Below are 21,636 nucleotides of genomic sequence, written 5' to 3' on the forward strand. Positions count from 1 at the left end.
AAAGACAAAGCACACTGGGGGCTGGCCCAGTGGCCGAGTGGTTGCGTTCGGGCGCTCCGCTGCAGGCGGCCCAGTGTTTCGTTGGTTCGGGTCCTGGGCGCAGACATGGCACTGCTCATCGGGCCGCGCTGGGGCAGCGTCCCACATGCCACGACTGGGGGGACCCACAACAAAGAATATACAGCTGTGTACCGGGGGGCTTTGGGGAGAAAAAGGAAAAAAAAATAAAATCTTTAAAAAAAAAAAAAAGACAAAGCACAGCACAATGTAATAATTGGGGAGTTACAAATAAATTTTAGCAGTTAGGTAAATTCAAACCTATGGAATCCACAGATAATAAGAATCGATTGTACTTGCAGCATTGAATTGGATGTTATTATCTTACAACAAACATTTGTAAATTACTACTAGTGAGTGTCTTTAACTATTGTGATTCTGAGCTACGCAGGCTGAGAAATTTCTGTGAAAAATAAAGTTCATAACGTATCTGATTAACACACATACCTGCACGGACTTTCTTCTTACATAAAGACAGCCTAGGGAGTGCTGGAGGTAAAGGTCTTCGAAGAAGTTGTGGGTGTTTTTGCATTTCAACTAATAATAAGCACTGTTTTTCACAGCTATTGGTTAAGTGAGAATTGAAAAGTTTTTGAATATGTTTTGAATTGTTGCTGAAAAATCATTAGAATCTAGATTACATCTTAATGAAAATCATCCTGTGCCAATACTATACTGAGTCCAAGTTGAATTCCTATAAAAGAACAAGAGGGTAAGAAAATAATTCCTTAAAACTTCTAGAAAGAATCTAGATAAAATTTAGGTTTATAATTAACAAGGAATTTTAAAATACGTATCCTATTACCAATCAGGATCGTTGTAACATTTCCCATGTTAGCAAAAACTTCAATCTGCCGGTGCTATTTTAATTAGTAAATACTTATATTCCGGAACAGTAGAAACGGCATTCATTTTTCTATCTCCAAAATGTTATCACTTTATAAATTTGGAAGGAATTTTTGATCAAAAAGATACGGAAGTCCCTCCGTGATAGCCTCTGAAGACTCACAATAGATAACTATTGACAAATAAGTTGTATTCTTTCTGTAATAATGACTTATTTTAATTTTCAACCACTATAATCGAGCCATAACCATTTAATCCAAAAATAAGATGGTCTTCAATACAATGAGATTTTCCAGGATCGCTGTCTCAATTAGTACTGTTTAGAAATGATGCGAGAAGATAGACCCAAAATACGTGCGCTTACTTCTCAGGGCAACGTCAGTGCTCGGCACATCACTATTCTGTTGGCATTCTAGAAGAGAACGCTTTGGAGCTGCACGAATGGATCGTTTTATCCTCAAAAGATAACTGCACACAAGCGCTCAAGGTGTGCTCCCTGGTAGTACTTGATGTAGTTTTCCCTCCGTATTATCGGAAGAGATGCTTGGGAACGTTGGACTCCTAAGCTAGCCTTTAGGGCAATCAGCTGCTTTTCAAAACAACTAGTTTTCCTCTTTTATCTCCTTTTCCTCGCAATTTAAGCAGCAAGGTAGAGGTCAAGAGATGTCGCGGGTCTTCCTGATAGATGTGTTTCGAAAAAAGGAAAACACCCAGGCCACTCCCCCCCTCACCCCATCCCCACCCCGACCCCGATCCCCAACCTCCCGGCAAGTTGCAGCCAGAGGCCAAGGAGATGGGCCCTAGCAACCAGAAGCCAACAAACCCGCCCCGCCCGCGGGACGCGCAGGCGCCGAATTGGGGGGCGGGGCCGGTCGGTGCGCGCATGGGCGGAGCCCCGCGGAGCCAGCCCCGCCCCACGGCGCGGCGTGCTCAGTAGCCGCTCACCTTTCCCAGGCTCCGTGCGGGTCTGGCCGGGAGGCTGCGGGCGGTGGGGACTGGTGGAGAAGTCCGGTCTTGTGCAGCTGCTGTACGGAACCCCGTGGTGACAATCGTTATTACTGTTTTTATTCTTAATGACCACTATTATTTATTTACTTTTCCCGATTACACCAGGCTTAACTCAAGTATCTGGGATCTGGGCTGGCGTTCTTTAAAGCTGCACTTGGGCGCAGCCGGGTCCCGTTTCTAATTTGGCGGTGCCCCCGAAAAGCGAGCGTTCTGATTTCTTTCTCTTCCTTTAATGCAACCTGTTTTGTCCTTCTGATCCTTTAAAGTTCCTAGATGAGGAGGAATTGTGCGGAATAGGGGCATTAGGGGTCCAAGCAGGCTTTAAAAGAAACCCATTTCTTACTGTCATAGTCATTTGTTCTGGTTGTCGTATTGTGACTTGTCTCCTCTGTCATGGTGTTGATGAATCTGTACATACAGTGATCAATATCGTGTGTGTTTGCATGTATGTGCATGTTTCTTTGGAGATTTGAGAGCGCGCTCGAGAACTCATTAGGTAGATGTGTAAATCTCAACTCAGAAAGTAAAATAGATGGAGCTTCCTTCCAGTATTTCCCTTTTTTGTTTTTTTTAATTGCAAATGTGGGAATGTTAGTGTTGGAAGATGAGAGACTTTTGTATAAATCTTTCTAGTTTTGGGGATCTTTCAAAATTTACTACCTGTCTTCCTTTTTCTCCTTAGGAGCAAGCATATATTTTAAACCGGTCAATGAAAAAAATGGAAAAGTAAAAAAGTATTCCATCAGACTGTGGGAAATATTATGCACTTCGTTTTCCTTTAGAGTATTAGCATATGGTTTCTTTTCCTTGTGAGATTACTGTGTCCCAATTAAACTGTCGTCCCAGACCATGAATTTATTCCACTTTTGCCTGTGTCTAATTCACAGATTGATTAGTTTCTCAGAAAGACAAAGTTGCTAACAACAGGCAGATCTGATTGCTAGGTTTTGTCTCAAGTAATATTTGTTGTGCATATTTTCTAAGTGTGAAAAATGTTTTTAGTTTTAAGCATTAAAAAAAGGTGTCTGTTCCGATATATAAATTGCCAGGTTCCTATGCTCTTAAAAGTTGTTTGAACCATGAGTACTGGGATTCAGTTTTACTGACCAATGCATGGCCTTTAAAATTTATGCTTAGTATTGCATAGCCAAAACAAGGCAGTGCACTTATCAGTAGTTTTTTAAAAAATGCTTTGTCACACATGGAATTAGGCATCAGGCTTCATTGCCTGTAGATTTCTTCTAGCAAGTACCAAGCAGAACCTAGGGCAGTTTACTAGGTCACCTCCTTAGGTGTGAATATCTTGTCTTCTACTACTTACTACTTACATTACTTAGCACCAAACATTTAGGCAGATGAGACAGTTATTATGAAAATTAAATCCATGGCTTGGTGTGTTTTATATGTATATATCAGTTTATTCTAACATCTTACATGCTTCATCTATGGTAATGATGTACAAATGCAGGCTAGATTTAGAAAGCACAAATCTCGTGCAATTTGGATTCTTTTGTTATTCTTATTTATTTTATTAATTTTTTATTATTTTTGAAAATATTACTACCTCAATTTCCTTTTGTAAAAATAATCAAGTCTCTTTAAGTAATAGAGTTCTCTCTTTGATTTTTAAGGGTCCACTTTACCTGAAGTACGGGACAGTCGGCCTATCTGTCTGTCCCCTTAGCTTTGCAGTTTGGCAGAACCATGTGATAAAGCTTGTCAAACTGAACCACACCACTTTGGCTCTGTTAGCAGACTGTGTTAAGGAGGCCAGGGTAATGGCGAGCGCCAAGGCTAAATACATCCTGTGTTTTTGTTTTTATTTTTGTGTTGCTAAAATGAGATAAAAGCCTTATGCTCCACAGGTAATGCTATTGATTTTCCTAATGAGTGGGGAATTTTGGGGGAATCTCAGATTTACTGTTGGTGAAAGGACACAGCTCTGCTGGAAAGGGGTCAGAATTATTGCTTGAAATCTTCACTATTTTCCATTTACCTCCCTCCTCTTGTTTGTTTGTTTTCCTTTTAAATAGGACAGTGGTTTACTAAACAGTTTGGTCAATGTAGATTTCATCTAACATTTTACCTTATGGAAATAACTGGAGTAATTTGTATTTTTATGCTCATATTAGTTTTTAGAAGTTCTTTTGAAAAAACGAATAGTTGTTTTTGCGTGCATGTTGGGTAAACCGTTGGGTCCCCTGGGTAACCCTGCGCACTAAAATGCTTTTGAAAAGAGCTATTTTCCTGGTTGGAATTTACCTGACTGTTGAATTATATATCCTGGGAAATGTCTTTACTCCTCAGCAGTCACAGTGGCTTAAATGTACACATTTATTTCCTGTGCTTTCATGCTGCTGCATAGGTCTCTGTTCTTAAATGTTAATAAAGATATTTTGAAGAAGCTGCTTTTCTTTTTACCTTTCCTATCTCACTACAAAGACAAAAACTTCATTTCTGTTCTTAATTATTTGGGGCCAGTTATTTAGTTATTTTTGTCTTTCAGAGTGATACTTATTTCCTTTCCTTTGTTTGAACTAGAGATTGGTCCTGGGATTCTTTTCAAAAAGATCGTTGCTAATAAGGAAATGTCATACAACCTGCATCATAAAATTAAAAGAAAATTCCCAAACATATTGAAAGGACAATGCCTATCTGTTTTTAAAAGAGTACTCATGAATTCAGTCATTCATTCCAGAATTATTTATTGGAAACCTACCAGACATAAGGTACTTTGCTAGGTGCTAAACTTTAAACCTTATTAAAACAAGTTATAATGATTTGTTTGAGGCTTTGTAATCTTAGAGATTGAAATTAAATTTTAAATCATTTTCGAAGGCCTTACTTAGCTATAATTGTAGCTACTTGAAGTTTTAAAAATTTTAACATTGTTTTATTACATTGCTTGGGTAGTATAGTATTATTTATTTGCACAGCCCCAAATAATCAGAAACAATTTTGCATTTCCTTAGCTTCAGTGATGGTTTTGGACTGTTTGTCTGCACCCAGGTGATATTAGATATCTGTATATATTGTGTGATTGTGTCCTCACCAAAAAAAAGTAAATAATAGTTGTTTCCTTTATGTTAGGTTGACTAAACAATATTGCCATTCGTGCTGTGAGTGATGAAATGTCAACGTTGGTTGCTTACCAGATGCAAGACAATATTCCAAGTGTTGGCTTTATGTTTTGTGCTACTCCACAATTATCACGTTAATTGAAAATTCTAATATCTGCGTCAGATTGCAAAGGCAGCATAGCATAGCTCTGCTTGGCTGTGTTCAGATCCCTGGCTGCCACTTGTTAGCTCTGTGCCCTTTGACCTCTCTAAGCCCCTGTGGTTTTCCCACCTGTAAAACTGGGGTAAAATGGTACGTAACTCAGGTTGTTGTGGGGATTTAAAGAGAGAATCTGTGTCAAGGACTTAGTTTTGTGCCTGGTACAGATGAGTCCTCATTAGGTGCTAGTTGTTAGAAAACAAACTTCCTATCTGCTTTGTCCTTGTTTTATGTGATGATAGCTGATGTTGACCAAAGTATTTGGAGGGCTGGAGGGTGCATTTGGGGCATTTATCCATAAACTATCACACTTAGTTTGCTAACGTCTCCAGTGTGTTGGAGAACCTAGTCTGCAGCTCTCAGATTGTGAAGCAAATGCTGAGTTCTGGGCAGGTCCCTACATTCTGTCAGTGGTCCTTATAGCCCTCTGGACTGCAGAGGAACTGTGGGACAGCTCGTGCCCGGAAGAGTCCAAGTATAGGGATGTAAGTAAGGAGGCCTTGACTTGTCCCTCACATGAGTTGAGTCTGCGAGCTGCTGTCAGCATTGGTTGAGCTGGAGAATCCCTGATGGAATTTTAACCAATGACCCAAGGATGAAAGCTGCCTTGTTCTCAGCATCCTCCAGGCCACCTGGTGAGCCTAACAAAGGTGGAAAAGGCAAAAGGGCTGCCATGTGACTCTGCTTTGAATGGCTAGAGGGAAAGGTGCTCCAAAAGCACATCATCTTTCTTAATTCTTTTCTAAATGAGTACACTAGACTTTGGGAGATTAACCCGCGGAGCCCTTGGGGCCAGCTGTAAGTTTAGGAACATTTGCCATGCCCAGAAGGTGTATGAGCTGCATGCCCTCTGTTCAGTCCTCAAAAGAGACCTGTAGCCTTCAGAACCGTAGGTGAGCAGGAATGCTCCGTAATGATTTACTCTTCATTCTAAGGCAAATAGCAATATATGACCTTAAATAGTAAATACAATGGATCTGCTCTTAAAACCTATCATTCTCTTTTATGCTGACAGTCCTGATTGCTATATGTTTTATTCTCCAGTGTAGTGAGGCTAAAACTGTGAGTGGGGCTTGAGGGTAGGGAGGAGCATGGATTGCCTGGATGTATAATGGTGTGTTATATTCTCCATGTTGATGAAGAACTTGCATTTCTTGTACAACTGGATAAGTAGAACTGTAACTTGTGTTTCAGTATCACACAGTGACTTTAGCATGCTTTTGATAGTCGTTCAAGACTGACAACAATCTCAATCCCCTACCCTTAGGTTTTGATGTCAGAGATTTTGTCAGGGTTGAGGTTAATAAGTTCCAGGACATTGCTTCTCTCCTCACCCTGTCCCACGTAGTCAGCTGCCTTGGTGTTATGGAGACAGTTCCTTCACTTCCTCTGCCAGTTATTCCAGGTGAAGTAATACCCTCCAATGGAAGAGGATATGGTGTCCAGCTCTGTTCAGGAGCCATGGGGAAGACAAATTATGGGGTTCTGCTCTTTCCTCCACTGCGATTCCAAGCAGAGCAGCTACACTTTTTTCTGTGTGACATATTAATATGGCTCTCCTTAATTAAGACTTTCTTTAAAGACAAGGTTCTGTAACTACAAGAGATTTGCATGCAAACCACCAAACAAGATGAGACTTAAGTTTGTGCTCCTGCTTCTCTTGGATGGTGTCTTGCTCCCCGTCATGGAAACTTTGCATGCCGTTGCCCGTGGGGTGCCTTCCTTGTCCTTGACCCAGGAACCCCACACACCCCATCACTTCCCAACCCACCCAGAATCAGGCCCATTAGGAGATACTTCTAGTTACCACTTCTTTCAGCAGGAGCTAAGGAAACCAGAACATTCCCTTCTTCCCCACCCCCTACTTTCCCAACCCAGACTCACAGCATTAAAAAGGATTGTTTCCAGAAGATTTGCGACTTGGTGTATCACTTTACCCAGGTGACCCTCCTTGGGAGAATAAAAACATTTCATCCTGCGCACTCACTCTGTGGTTATTCTCAGTACATAATCGCGAGACATTTGATGTCCGCAGTGAAGGTAAAAGGGAGATGGCCTTGATAGGGTCAGTGTGGCGCTAAAGTGAAAGACCACAGTGACTGAAAGTGGAACTTTGAGTACAGCAAATCCGACTTGCCACCGTTTGCTTAGAAGAAGTTATTTGGTTAGTAACTGGAAGGGCCGGTTCTGCTAATCTTATACTGTGAGCTGTAAGATGAGCTGTGATGAGTTAGAGCAGCTGTGATTTTTAGACCCACACCTGAGGGCTAGACTTGGCCCAGAGGATTTCTTAATAGATGTATTTCACGTATTTATACTTATTTTCAAGTGGTAAAAGTCATTGAGAAAGAGAAGTGTTTTCTGTAAGGGGTAGGAGTGTTAGAGCATCAAATGCTTCAAAAACTTCTTACTGCAGTGGAGGCGTGCATTTTAAGAGGTCAAAATTTTCCATCTGAGGTTATTGACATGTTCTGGCCGGAGGATAGAGGAACCACAGAGGGAAAGGGCTCTGGCTGAAATGGAAGCGAGGACTTTATTTCCTGCTTGACCTTTAGGCCCGCCCAAATGACCTCTGCCCTTTAGAAACATCCTTGGGAAGATTGACAGGCACCTTTCTTCCAGGCACCTCATGGTACCTCTCTGAAGTGGAAAAGACAGACTTTTGATGGGTTTGGGGAAGCACAGGGAGTGGGTACCTGGGAGGTCACAGAGCCCCAATCAGAGATAAAGTCAAGATCCTGTCTCCTGGAACAGTAAACTGCCCTTGACAGTGGTTTTGTACTGTTTGTTTTTAAACAATGGGTGTATTTCTGGAATGCGTGATCATGAAATTTACATAAGAGTTATCATTACTGAGTGACTCTGGGATAGCTCCATCCTAAATCTCCAAAGGAGAATGCAAGAGAATTCTTGGGATTATTGTCATCTGTGCTATTAATCTAAAAAGTTTCTAAAACAGAACTGCGATTGAGGGGGCTGTGTAGCCTCAGCTGGCTAACCTCTGTGAACCTCAGTTTCCTCACTTTGAAGGCTCTTTCCGTATCCATACCTTATGGTTAATACTAATTTCCATTCATGAACTATTACTGGTCAATTACCCATGTGTTGATATTTTCTACGTATACCAGTCTTGGAGTAAAAATGCCTGTAAATCTATTTGATTTTCAAGTACTAGACTGGATAATTTTATTTGCCATTAAATAATATTCGTTAAGCTTTGGTGGATGGAAGCACTCAAGTTTGATATTTCTGTGATTTAATGAACAAAACCATGTGTATGCTTCATGGATCTTGATCAACTCCTCCTCCAAACATCGTATTGTTTTAATTACAAAGTAATTAAGGCTTGTTGGGAAAAAAAATAATACAGAAGTGTAGAAGGTAAATGTCTTCTCTTTCTTCTCCCCAATCCCAAAGGTTTTGGTGTGTGTATTTTACATATATATACACAATTTTTAAACTATATAATTTTATATATAATATTTGTTATATGTAATATGTAATAGAATCATATAAATAATTTTTGTGTAAAGTGATTACATTACTTATATTATCTGGTGACAGTCTTTTTCGCTGGACATTTTATCTCAGACATCCTCTGGAGTGGTATTTATAGACCCACCCTAGTCTTTCCAATCCCAGCGTTTGATTTTACAGGTTCAGAGTCTTGCTTTTTCAGTCTGTCCAGGTATTGTTAAAAAACAATGAACAAGGGGTCGTGAAATTAGTACGTTTCTTGTAGAAAAATCAATTATACAGATAAACAAAAAGAAGAAAAATTTCCTGTAATCCTTTCATATAGAGATAACTATTGTTAGTATTTTGATATAATGTATATAGTTAAAAGAATTTAATATACATACAAATATACACATGTACACATATGTATGTATTTTAATTTGAAAATATTCTGTTCCATTGCTATTTTATAACATTATTCTTCCTCTCAAATATATGAGAATTTTTTTCCATGTGGTATAGGTATTTGAAAACTTTTTGATAAAATATTCGTTATTTATCTTTGAGAAATCCTGATTTAAGCTCCCACCAGCTGTGTGAAGAGTGTTTATTTCCCTTCATTCTAACTGATCCTGTGAATTAATCAGTTTTTTTAATCTTTGGTACTCTGTTAGGTAGAAAATAGCATCTTATTTTAGTTAGTGTTTGATTATTAATGAACTTAAATATCTTTTCCTCTATTAATTACTGAAGGTATTCTATTATAAATGGCTTATTTTAGTCTCTTGCCTATTTTTACATTGTAGTGTTTGTTGTTCCCCTAGTGACTTTTGAGGGATCTTTGTATATTATGGGTACCTAACATACCCAGTTTGTCTACTTAGGCTATTTCAGGTGAGTTATAACGTGGTTAAATATTTGGGCCCTAAAGCCAAACAGACATGGTTTGAGTACTGACCCCACCCTTTACTAGTTATCTGACTGGTAAAGTTCCTCAACCTTTTAAGTCTTAATGTCCACATCTGTAAAACCGAGACAATAATGGCGCCTACCCTATATAGAGTTGTTGTAAAAATTAAATGGATGTGTCCTCAAAGTGCTTTAACACAGTGCCTGGAATATTGAAAATGCTTAATAAATGTCAGCTATTTTTTTCTCAATGATAATTGAGAACGCAGTAGTACAAAAGATACGCCATACTCATTAGTATAATTACATATAACAGTGACTTTCTTTGTTGCTAAATTATACTAAAATGGAACTTGTGCCCTTCTAAAAATAATATATATATCATATGAACAGTCATAAAGTAATTTCACATTTGAGCCTGTATAGTTTGTTTAGTTGGTTAGAAATCGATGCTGGGACTTACAGTTTAAGTGGCTACCAGTGTCGTGTGGACAGCCTCCTACCCACCCCAAATGCACAGAAATGCCAGATAACATATGTAGCTGAGATGAACAGAAAGGGAAATCCCAGGTGCTGGAAACAGAAAGAACTTGATGACACTCACGTAAGCTCGAGATGAAGCCATGGTAGTCCGCAGGAGTACCCAGTTTGGACACGGGCTTTTAGGGGCGGGGCCCTGGGACTGTGCCCCCTACATAGTAACTGGAGTTGAGCTCTCTAGTCCGCAGCAGGCAGAGAACTGAGTCAAAACACCCTACAGAAAGTGGAGAGCCTCAAAACTGAGACCCTTGCTCTGAAACTAGAATACCCAGACCCTGGCCAGCAAAGTGTCAAGGAAGTTGACCATAAGGCTGGCAAGCAATACGTTAATATTGGACAAAGTGGGCTCTCATAGACTAAGTTTTTAAGGATACAAAGAAAGGATTCATCAAAATGATGTGCCAACATGAGACTGCGCCTAACAGCATAACCTCTGAATACATGAAACACAAATTGACAAAATTATGATGAGATATTATTGATAAATCCACTTCTAAAATGGGGATTTTTAAAAACACACCTCTCTCAGAAACTAAGAGATGGAGCAAGCAGAAAGTTACTAAGGATATGGAAGATTTGAATAACCCAATCAAGCTTAATCCAGGGGCCCGCCCTGTGGCCGAGTGGTTAAGTTCCTGCCCTCCACTTTGGTGGCTCAGGGTTTCGCCAGTTCAGCGGATCTTGGGCACAGACATGGTACTGCTCACCAAGCCATGCTGAGGCAGCATCCCACATGACTCAATTAGAAGGACCCATAACTAAAAATGTACAACTATGTACCAGGGGTGCTTTGGGGAGAAAAAGGAAAAATAAAATCTTAAAAAAAAAAAAGCTTGATCTGATAGAAATATGTAGATACCTATATCCAATAAAGAACATATATTTTCTTCAGTACACAAGAAATATTTACCAAGATTGATCTGTACTTGGCCGTAAAGAAAATCTCAAGAAATTCTAAACAGATATCCTAGTCCATTCTGGCTGCTATAACAAAAATACCGTAGACTGTGTGCCTGATAAACATTTATTTCTCATAGTTCTGGAAGCTGAGAAGTCTTAAGATCAAGGCAGCGTCAGATACAGTGTCTGGTGAAGGCTTGTTTCCTGTTTCATATATGGCTATCTTCTTGCTGTGTCCTCACATGGCAGAAGAGGCAAGGGAGCTCTGTGGGGTCTCTTTTATAAGGGCACTAATCCCATTCCTGCGGGCTCCACCCTCTTGACCCAATCACCTCCGAAAGGCTCACCTCCTAATGCCATCATATTGGGTATTAGGTTTCAACATATCAATTTTAAGAGGACACAAACATTCAGTTTATGGAAGCAGGTATCCTCGTTTGATTAGAGAAGAAGTTGCATGGGTAAGGCTGCAAACATAAGTTTGGGAGAAACTTAGATGCCAGGATTTTGACAAGCAGTAGAGAGCCACTGAATGGTTTGGAGCTGGGAACCTGTAGGCTCTGCATTAAAAGATGACTCTGGAATTGAGGCCAAGTTACTCCCTGAGTTTTCAAGGGCTAATGAGGAAAGAACCAGCTCCAAATAAATCATGAGTTTTTGCAAAGTGAAGGCCAACTAGTGTCACAAGGCTGCAGTAGTTCAAAGAAAGTAAAGTGGAAAAATTAAGCTTTTGCAGTATATTTCCCACCTCACCTTAGGCCTCTATTTCTTTGAAAGTATATAGCTGAAGCCACAGGGTAATTTAAGATCATATTATAAGAAAAATGTTTAATTAGGCACATCTACTATATAATAAGTTCAGAATATTTAATCATATTTTCAATTTCATTTGGGAAAAGCTTTGACTTTCCATGGAGTCCCTGGAATGTTTTAATTAGATATTTGATGCATCTTCTATTTTCACCTACACCTGTAGCACATACCAGGTGTTTAGGTTTTGGACCAGATATTGGTCCAATAAATATTTGTTAGATAGATAAATGAAAATCTAGAACCTCTTTTCTACTTGTGAAAAAGTTAGATTTCAGAAGGCTATTGTCAAGTACGATTGTGTAGAAATCAAAAATGAATTTAAGAAATACTTCCCAGGAGTCCCCAGAAGGATTTCCACTAAAGATAGTTATAAATCAATCACTCCCACAAAACTTTAACATTAGGTCTGTTTTTCTCCGTTGGGATCATATACAATCTATCAAACATCCTTTTCTAGAATTGGCTATCTTGGTTTACATTGAAAAGCTGTGGAGGCAGATAACCCTTCTCTTCGAGGATATCTGCAGTGTTTTAAGTTATATCTTAGCAAAGTTACTCACTTGAAAACCACAATATTGAGTCAACTCTCCACTTACTCAGTACCTGCTCCAGTGGAGATGAATAGGATGGGGGAGAAACCAAACAGAATGCTTGTGTTTTAAATCCGTGATCACCTAATTATTACTTACAAAAGAAAACACAGTAACTTTGTAGTAAAGGACTCTGGCAGACATCATGTACCTTATGATTTGATGCACTAAAAAGGACACATCAGGGGGCCGGCCCGGTGGTGCAGCGGTTAAGTTGGCACCTTCCACTTTTCGGTGGCCCGGGGTTCACCGGTTCAGATCCTGGGTGCAGACATGGCACCGCTTGGCACACCCTGCTGTGGTAGGTGTCCCACATATAAAGTAGAGGAAGATGGGCACAGATGTTAGCTCAGGGCCAGTCTTCCTCAGCAAAAAGAGGAGGACTGGCAGTAGCGCAAGGCTAATCTTCCTCAAAAAAAAAAAAAAAAAGGACGCGTCATTTATGTGGTATTCTTGCCAAAAATACATACCTAATTTAAATTGTAAGGAAACAGACAAGCCCAAACTGAGGGATATTCTGTGACTAGCCTTTTCAAAAGTGTCAAGCTGATGAAAGAAGGGCTGAAGAACTGTCCCAGATTAAAGGAGACATCACAACTAAATGGAATATGGGAGCATGTCCCATATTGAATCCTAGTCCAGAAAAAGAACAACTTGCTAAATTTGGAAAGGGTCTGTAGTTTAGTTAATAGTGGTAGATCAATGATAACGTTCTGATACTGATGATTGTGCTGTGGTTATATAAGCTGTTAACATTTGGGGAAGTTGGGTGAAGGGCATATGGGAATTCTTTGAACGATTTTGTAGGTTTTTTTAATTCTGAAATTATTTCAAAATGAAAAGTTGTCATTGAAAGAAAAATATTTTTTAAAAATGTGATCACTAGCCTTGAATGTTGCTCAGCCAGCCTACCCTGTGCCCCTACAGCATTCACTCTTGCAAACTTCCAGACACTATTTCATAACACTTGCCTTTCTCTCCAACCCTTCCATAGCTCCTCCGCCAAACTCATTCACTGTGAAGAGAGGCCATCAGAAGAATGTCCTCAGGCCCACCTCCCAGCACCGGTGACTCTACTCTGCTTTATCTCTGATCTTTGTGGATAAGCTGTTCCTGCTCCTAGCCAACGCTAACCACTAGTTTACCAGAGCTCATCCTCTCTTATCTATTCCAGAAAATTGCTCCAGCAAATCTTCCCTCTGTCTCTTCATTATTTTTTTCTCTCTCTCTGCTGGATAATGCCTGGAATCATGGAAACATACTGTTATTTTTCCCATCGTAAAAAAAACAGCTCTTGAGACCTCTTTTCCCCTTGAGCCACCTTCTGCAACATTTCTCTTCTTCTCTTTACAATAAATCTTTTGAAATTTGTTTACAGTTGCTGTTACCAATTTCTGCCCTCCCATTCTTTCAGGAAACCAGTCCAGCGGGACTTTTGCCCCGCTCCTCCACCAAACTGCTCTTGCGTGATTCCTACTGGCCTTCATGTTTCTGTATCCAGTGGTCAGTTAGTTCTCTCTCCTTATCTGATGTGTTCAGCAGGGCTTTTCAAAGATTGCTCCCTCTCCCCTGCTGAAATCTAGCTTCACGAGGCCTCTAAGTCACCTCAGCCACCTGATTTGTCTCCTACCTCTCCAGGAGCTCCTTCTTGGTATTCTTTGCTGGTCCCTCTTCATTTTCCTAACCCTTTATGTTGGAGTGCGCCAAAGCTCAGAACTTGGACCTCTTCTCTTCTTTATCTATATTCACTCTGCAGGTGATCTTATCCAATCTCACAGCTTTAAATACTATCTGTATGCTGATGACGTCAAATTAAATACCATCTATAGCCGATGACGTCAAATAAGCGTGGACCTCCAGACACTATATCCAGTTTCCTACTCACCGTTTCCTAATTGGATCCCTAATGGGCTTAACAGATCTAAAATTGAGCCCCTGCTATTCTCCACCCCCAGGCATGCTCTCCATCCAGTCTGTTCCACATCAGTTAATGGCAGCTCCATCCTTCCAATGGCTCGGGTCAAAGGCCTTAGATTCATCCTTGACTCTTGACTTTCTCATATGCCACGAAGAATCTGCCAGCAAATCCTTTCACCTCTACTGTCAAAATATACACAGGATCTGATGACTCCTTGTCATCTCCACTGCTAAGACCTTGACCCAAGCCACCATTGTCTCTCACCTAGGTTATTGCATCAGCCTCCCAGCTGGTCTCACTGCACCTGGCTTTGGTCTCCTTTGGTTTAATCATGACACAGCAGTCAGAAGGATCCTTCAACACACATGTCAAATCCTGCAACTCCTTTGGTAAGAACACTCTTCCTGCGCTAACTTCCTACATCACTTACTGTGAAAGCCAACATCCTGTGTGATCAGGCCTTTCTGACCTCATCTGTTGCTACTCTACCCTCATTCTTTGCCTTATCACATTGGCCCTGAAAATGGCAGGTGTACCTTTCCCTCAGGACCTCTGTGCTTGTCCCTTCTGCCTGGAATTTTCTTACCCCGGATATCTGCAGGGTTTGCTCACTCACAGTGAGTCCTCCCTCACTGTGAGTGCTCGCTTTCCTCATGTTTCTACTCACATGTTGCTTTCTCAGGAAAGCCTCTCCTGATAACTGCATTTAGAATTTCAATTCCACATCACCCTTCTCCCCCAAAAGGACATCCACATATTACACACACACAGACTTCTATTCTCCTTCCCTGATTTAATTTTCCTCCATAAAACTTATCACTGTCTAATATATTACATACTTAGTTATTGTGTATACCTTGAACTTTTGCTCATTCCCAAGTGGCATATAAACCCCAAAAAGTCAGGAACTTTTGTCTTATTCATGTACTGTTTTATTCCAGTGCCTCTGGTGGTAGCTGGCACATAGTAGGTGCTCAATAAATATTTGTTGAATGATTGAATGGATGCATGAATCTGCACTGGATCCTCAACACAAACTTTGGTGAAACAGGCTTTGAACTAATGGAATCATCCATACCTTTCAACAACTTTCAGCAGCAATTTGCCATGGTTTGTTAATTACTCAAATCCCTAGCCTTCTTCTGAACTAACATTAGGCATCCAATATGTACCACACCAAATATTTCCCCTAGTTTCCAGCTGATGATGACAATGATGACGATGATTGCATACGTCAATCCCCTTTGAACATTTTGCATGAGGTTATCACCTCTGCAGTATCATTTTTACTGTCGAACCATTCATCCTGTGTGCATCAGCAATAATCATTATTTTCTTACCATTCTTAAGTTTAAGTTGTGTTTTTTTTTCATTTCCATTATAACTGATGCCTCTTCCTTTAGGTTCTTTGAACATTCTTGAGTCTTTTGCACTGATTGCACGTGCTAAGGTTAATAATGTTTGCAAACCTGCGACGGCTTCCATGTTTCTTTACAAACACAGCAAACTTGCCATAGACCAGAGGTTGTAAGTTAGATGAATTAGTTACAGATTAACCAACATGACATTTAAATTTTTTTAAATTCATTGCCAATATTTAAAAAACAGATGATTTCACATAAAAATTCAGATTTCTGGTTTCTCTTGAACAATCAAATCTGCATTCCTTCTGCTGCTACCTTTAAACAACACATATATTTCCCAGTGTGTGGCAGTCCCTGCCACTTACACTTGGCCCATTTCACTCAGTTTAGTTACCTGCCTGGGCCCTGTAGGTATTCAAGATTGACTCAAACCATACTCAGGGAAATGGCTTAAGCTGAAAATAACCTATGTGCCCACTAATGACACCTACAAGGGTGGGCAGAGTTGGCACACTTATTCTGAACAATTGCTTCTATGTCTGAACACCTATAAAAAGAAATTTTATAAATTCAGTAGCTTCAGTAAATCCACTACAAAGAGCAGTTTTGGAGAATTTATACTTCGTTCATTCTGGTGCTTGTTTCTTTTTTTATTCCTAATTTTAAAAATAGACTTTTTGCTTATCTTTCATTTACTCTTCATTTCTCTTGATTTAAATAGGAAAGAGAAAGGAGATGAAGTGACAAAGGATCCTTCTCCTTCTGATGTCCTCATTCCTTTGACTGGAGTTCATAAAAGACTAGGAGGCCTTTGTAAGGCCAGAACCCTCCCTGTGTAGACAACTGACACAGCCCTCTGGAGTGGGAAGGAAGCACTCAACTTACTCAGGTTAAAATGTGTGACCACTCTGGCATATATTGATCACATTTTCTAATATAATTGGTCTGAGAGAAGACCAATATCTGCAGGTTAACAAGCACTCAGTCTTCATCTATAAAAAGTACATAGCCAAATGATAATGGGAAAGGCAAGTAGAACTAATTAAATGTCACTGAAGTTCAATCCTGATTACTTTGGATTGGAAGCAAAGAGGCAAGATACAAATTGTCATGGGCTGAACTATGAACCCTGCAAGAACAGAGAATGTGTCCATCTTATCCACCACTGTGTTCCCAGTGTCTGGCTGAGGGCCTTGCACAAAGTAGGGTGAATGAGGAAAATAGTGAATGAATTTTGATGTTGTAATCATCAGAAGCAGAAACAAGTTTTCACCTTTGCTGGACACTTCCAGGGTCTCGCTGATAAAAGCAGATCTTACACGTTGGTGTATATGGAAATGGGTTATTAATATTCCTGTTTGCTTGAAGGAACCTTATTTTTAGCCATGATTTCCTTTCCGTCAGTATGATTCTTCTCAAAATGGGAAAAATTAAAAGTGTATGTCTCTTCTCCTTTCTTGATACTTAACCTTTACTGGGCCCTGGAAAACAGGAATAAAATATGGTCCTTTATTATGTAATATAATCTAAAATAATCTAAAATCTAATGTAATATTATCTAAATATATTCCATTTTAGTATTTGCCAAAAAATTGATCAAAATGGCCTTTCTTCTGTCTCGCCTTCTTCATGTTAGATGTCAGTCCTTGAACTTCTGCTCATTTGCTTCTAAGTGCTTCCTCCTAGAAAGTTGACTATCCAGCAGTTTTAGTTATCTCCATGCTGATGAGGCTCAAATCTGTATCTTCTGCCTTGACCCAGCCCCCCAGCCCCAGTTACACAGCTTGTATTTTGCGTAGGTCAGCTCTCCTGAGCATTCTCAGGGCTGACTCCATCTTATTGAGGTCCAGTGGATTTCATCCTTATCTTCCCTACATGCCGCCTTTCTATCCAGGACATCACTTTTCCCTGAATTTCTTAGCTAATTGACCTCAAAGTTGTCCTTAACTCATCCTTCTTATTTATCCTCTATAAATGGTCAACCTCAGGAACATCTCTTATGTTTGTCTTCTGCTTCCATTGCCCAATGCCACCATTCCAGGCCTGGCTGTTATTACTTCATGCCTTGTCCATAGCCGTGGCTTCCTAACCCTTCTCCTTATTTCCAGTTGCTTCCCAATCTAGTCCGTCTCTCTGTCACCAGACTAATCTAAATTCATCTATTTCATTGTTTTACTCTCTTGCATAAAAATTCTCTTCACCTTTATTTGTTTTGTGTCTTCCTTGGCACTTCATTGTACACAATAAATACTTGCTTACTGAACAGTGATTGAAATAAGGAAACTGTGTCTTATGAATTCATTGAAGCTACACTGACTATCCTTTGGCCTAGTATGCAGAGAGTTAGCAGCTGATTCATATCTCTATTTAAAGAATGGAGAACTTGACCAGCAATATTTTCAATTGTAGTTGCAGATAAACAGTAAAGGAAAAAATTTCCATCTGGGCCTCAGTTTTCTTATCTTAAAATAAAGTAAATGCCACTTATATCACCAGTTTGCTGGAAGTATTAAATGTGATGTGTTAAGGCACCCAGCACAGGGTACCGGTACATGCAAAGTAAATTGCAGTTGAATCTCAATAAAAAGAGATTGATTGAAGAGGCTGGCCCAGTAGTATAGCGGTTAAGTTCAGGCACTCCACTTCTATAGCCCAGGGTTCACCGGTTTGTATCCTGGTGGCAACCTGCACACCACTTGTCAAGCCATGCTGTGGCAGGCATCCCACGTATAAAATAGAAGATGCATACAGATGTTAGCTCAGGGCTAATCTTCCTCAAAAAAAAAAAAAAAAGAGATTGAATGAATGAATTTGAATTAACATAATGGAGTATGCAGGTATTTTATATAAATCAATTTATAAATTCAGATTCAACTAAAATTTGGCAATAACTAGGACTACTATATTAGGTATGTTAGCTTATATTATCTCACTTATTCTTGAAAGTAACCTGTAATACAAGTGATATTTTCTCCAATTTACATATAATTTCAGCTGAGGAAAGGGAAAATGCACAAGATCCATTAGCATACGCTGGAATGAAAGATTTGTCTGTAAGATTTCTAATTTCAGATCTTTTTCTTTTCCTGTGCACCATGCTCCTCACATATTTTTCTTATTAGTTTTTTCATTTTTATTTTTTGTTACGTTTTCATTGTTAAGAGGCTCATGATTTTCCATTTCAGTACTTGATTCATACTTTTTCTTTTATTGTTTTCTATGTACTTATTTTAAAATCTTTGTTCTTGTATTTGTGTTCTTGGTGGTTGAGAGTGTCTCAGACATTGTCTCAGCAGCAGCAGCAATCTGTTTGCAAAAGTTGAGGAAATATTGTATTTCCAGCATGGGAAGTTGAAGGTAAGTGGCATACGTTCATTTCAGCCTGCATCTGTTTTAATGACTCTGTTAGTGCAAATGGGTTATAAAATGTCAGTGAATATCTAGGGAGTTGTTATAAACTAAACGTATTCAGATTCTCTACTTTTGAAATGGTCATAGCCTGCATAGTGTGCTGAATTCAACTTTTTAATACTTAGAAATATTGCAGAGATAACATTTTTATGTACTTGACATTTTATGAAAATAAAATTTGCAGCTGTGAGCAACCCTCTTCCTTTTATGACTACCTGGCAATAATAGGTATAATTAGCTTTCGTTGCACTGTTATCAGAAAGGGGTAGTAAAATGAGCATTAAACAGAAGTAAAGTCAGTCTTTATATAGCAGCTGCATTTATAGATTCTCTGGAAGACCTCTCATGGTTAGAGAGTGAATTTTAGATGTATATTTAAAATATCTAATTATTTTTGCTTTGTGGTTTAAATTTTAAATGTCATATTGTTTATAGAATCAATTTGCCTTCTCAACTAATCAAATATTTATTGAGTTTGTACTATGAGCAATGAGTTGTGTTAGGTGCTAAAAGAGGTTGCAGTTCCTGTACTCCAGAAGCTTACATTTCAGTTGGGAGATACACATAACATCCCCACGCCGTCTGTATATGCTGGTCTCTCTGTCTGAAATGCCCTTCATTACCCTTTTTCCCCTCCTTTGCCTGGCCAGCTTCTATACACTTTTGGAGGCTCAGCTACACATCTTCTAAGATGCCTTCCTGCCTGCAGCCCCACTGCCATGTCACTGGTACCCCGGGCATCTCTCTATCTCAGCATTTGTCAGAGGATATTATAATTGCTAGTATGTGTGGTAACCTCCCAGATTGAGAACTCTTTGAGTGTATGAGCCTGAGTCTTTGGTTTTGTTTTCTCAGGCCCTGGCACATAGTTTGTTCCTAATAAGAGCTTGATGAATGAATAAAGATGGTACAAACACACACAGATATATAGTCATAGAGGTTAATTGACAAAGAAAGGTAACGTGCAATAAATGTCAAGAATGGCTTATAAACAAGTGCTATAGTCTTTAGGAGGAGAAGAAAGAATAGATTTGTGGTCAAGGAAAGATTCTTGATCATGGCCTGCTTTGCGGGTACGTAACCCATACCACACAGGGCCCTGTGCTCAGAAGGGCTCCACACTTGGTTTAATGCTCTCCTGTCAGCATCTAAAAATTCATAATAATTTTTTAAACGGAGTCCCACATTTTCATTTTGCACGGAGGCCTACAAATTATGAAGCTGGTCTTGTTCTTGGTTCTAGGAGAAAGATTCAGATTTATGGAAATGGGAGGTTGGGAGAGCAGGCAGGAAGAGAGAGCACAGGCATCTGATAGGCATAGTGAGAAATTACGTCAGGGGGTTAACAGACCAGCTCAGGAGCACCAGAGGGCTTTTGTTGTTCGTATGAGGCTTGAAAGATGGATCGAGGTAGTGCGGGCATTATCATGGAAGTGATGAGTAATCTCAGATAATTAGTGGGCAGGAGAGTGGTGGGAGGAAGGCATAGCTTTATGAAGAGTAGTATGCTGGTGATATGCAGGCTGGATTAAGGAGCAATGAGGCAGGAAAATAGTGAATCAGGAAGCTGATCCAAAGCCCAGCAGTGTGGTAGTAAAGGCTTAAACAAGGTAGAAGAGGCACAGAAAGCACAAAACGGGGAAAGACTACGAGGGAAAAATAGGTGCAACTTTGACCACATGTGGGAACTGAGAAAAAAGTAGGAGTCAAGGAGTACTCTGGACTATCCTGGGCCAATGATACCCTCCTGGCTGAACTAAGGAAGTAAGGGAGGGGTAGAGAGTAGCTCATTTGTCAGAGGAATGATGACTTCAGTTTTAAATATTTGAGATGACGGTGGGATTTAAGAACAGAGTTGTTCATTTGGCAATTAAATATAAATAATTGTCCTTGGAGAAGAGAGTTTGAAAAAGGAAAGGATGGCTAACAGTGTCAAATGTTGCATAAAGGCCAGAACACTAAGACTGAGTAAAGTCCTTTAGAACACAGTTTTTGAAGAATGATGAGAAGAGTGGCCCGATGGAGACGATGTGGGAATTGAGGAACTGAGGCAGCTCTGCCTAAATTCATCATCCTCTTCTGCAAACCTGCTCCTCCAGCGTCCCCTGTCTCATTGAATGGTACCACTCTTCACCACCCAGTTTCCCATCCAGAAATGAGCTCATCTTGGATTCTTTCTTCTTTTCCAGTCTCTTTCTTCTCTGTATTCAATCAGTCCTTTCTTACCCTATCTGCCTGCCAAGTGTCCCTTGAATCCACCCACCTTTCTTTGTCCCACTACTGCTTATCATTACCTCATATCAGTGCCGAAGGCAGTGGCCTCTGGAATGGTCTGATCTTTATCTTCCCCACCCCCTCTCCAACCTGTGCTGTCTCACCCTTCTCATTGGAGGTAGGAGATTTTTCTAAAATACAGGTCTGATTATGTCACTTTCTGTTTAAGACCCTGTTATAAATTGTGTCTCCCCCCCCAACCCAAAGATATTGAAATACTAACCCCCAGTGCCTATGTGACCTTATTTAGAAATAGGGTATTTGCAGA

The 21,636-nt window shown here is 39.8% G+C and overlaps 2 protein-coding genes across 6 annotated transcripts in view; one reads left to right on the forward strand and one right to left on the reverse strand.

Annotated features, from left to right (window-relative positions):
* Nucleotides 1-1,690, reverse strand: part of LRRC63 (leucine rich repeat containing 63) — a 65,890-nt gene extending 64,200 nt beyond the window's left edge. For both annotated transcript variants that reach the window (XM_023621599.2, XM_023621602.2), the window contains exons 1-2: nt 1,268-1,690; nt 505-751 (exon numbers count right to left, since the gene is read on the reverse strand). In XM_023621599.2, coding sequence (XP_023477367.1) covers nt 505-589 — 85 coding nt within the window. In that variant the 5' untranslated portion in view covers nt 590-751; nt 1,268-1,690. The remainder of the gene's footprint in view (nt 1-504; nt 752-1,267) is intronic.
* Nucleotides 1,691-1,760: 70 nt separating this feature from the next.
* LCP1 (lymphocyte cytosolic protein 1) overlaps nt 1,761-21,636 on the forward strand; it is a 78,490-nt gene continuing 58,614 nt past the window's right edge. Inside the window, exon 1 of one of the 4 annotated variants that reach the window (XM_023621598.2) lies at nt 1,761-1,930. The gene's annotated coding sequence lies outside the window, so the exon portion shown is untranslated. Of the gene's footprint in view, nt 1,955-18,198; nt 19,041-21,636 lie in introns of those variants that run through there. The other 3 variants (XM_070239757.1, XM_070239758.1, XM_070239756.1) reach the window with 3 other exon arrangements.

Source organism: Equus caballus, chromosome 17 (assembly GCF_041296265.1).
Source record: "Equus caballus isolate H_3958 breed thoroughbred chromosome 17, TB-T2T, whole genome shotgun sequence".
Lineage (NCBI taxonomy): Eukaryota > Metazoa > Chordata > Mammalia > Perissodactyla > Equidae > Equus > Equus caballus.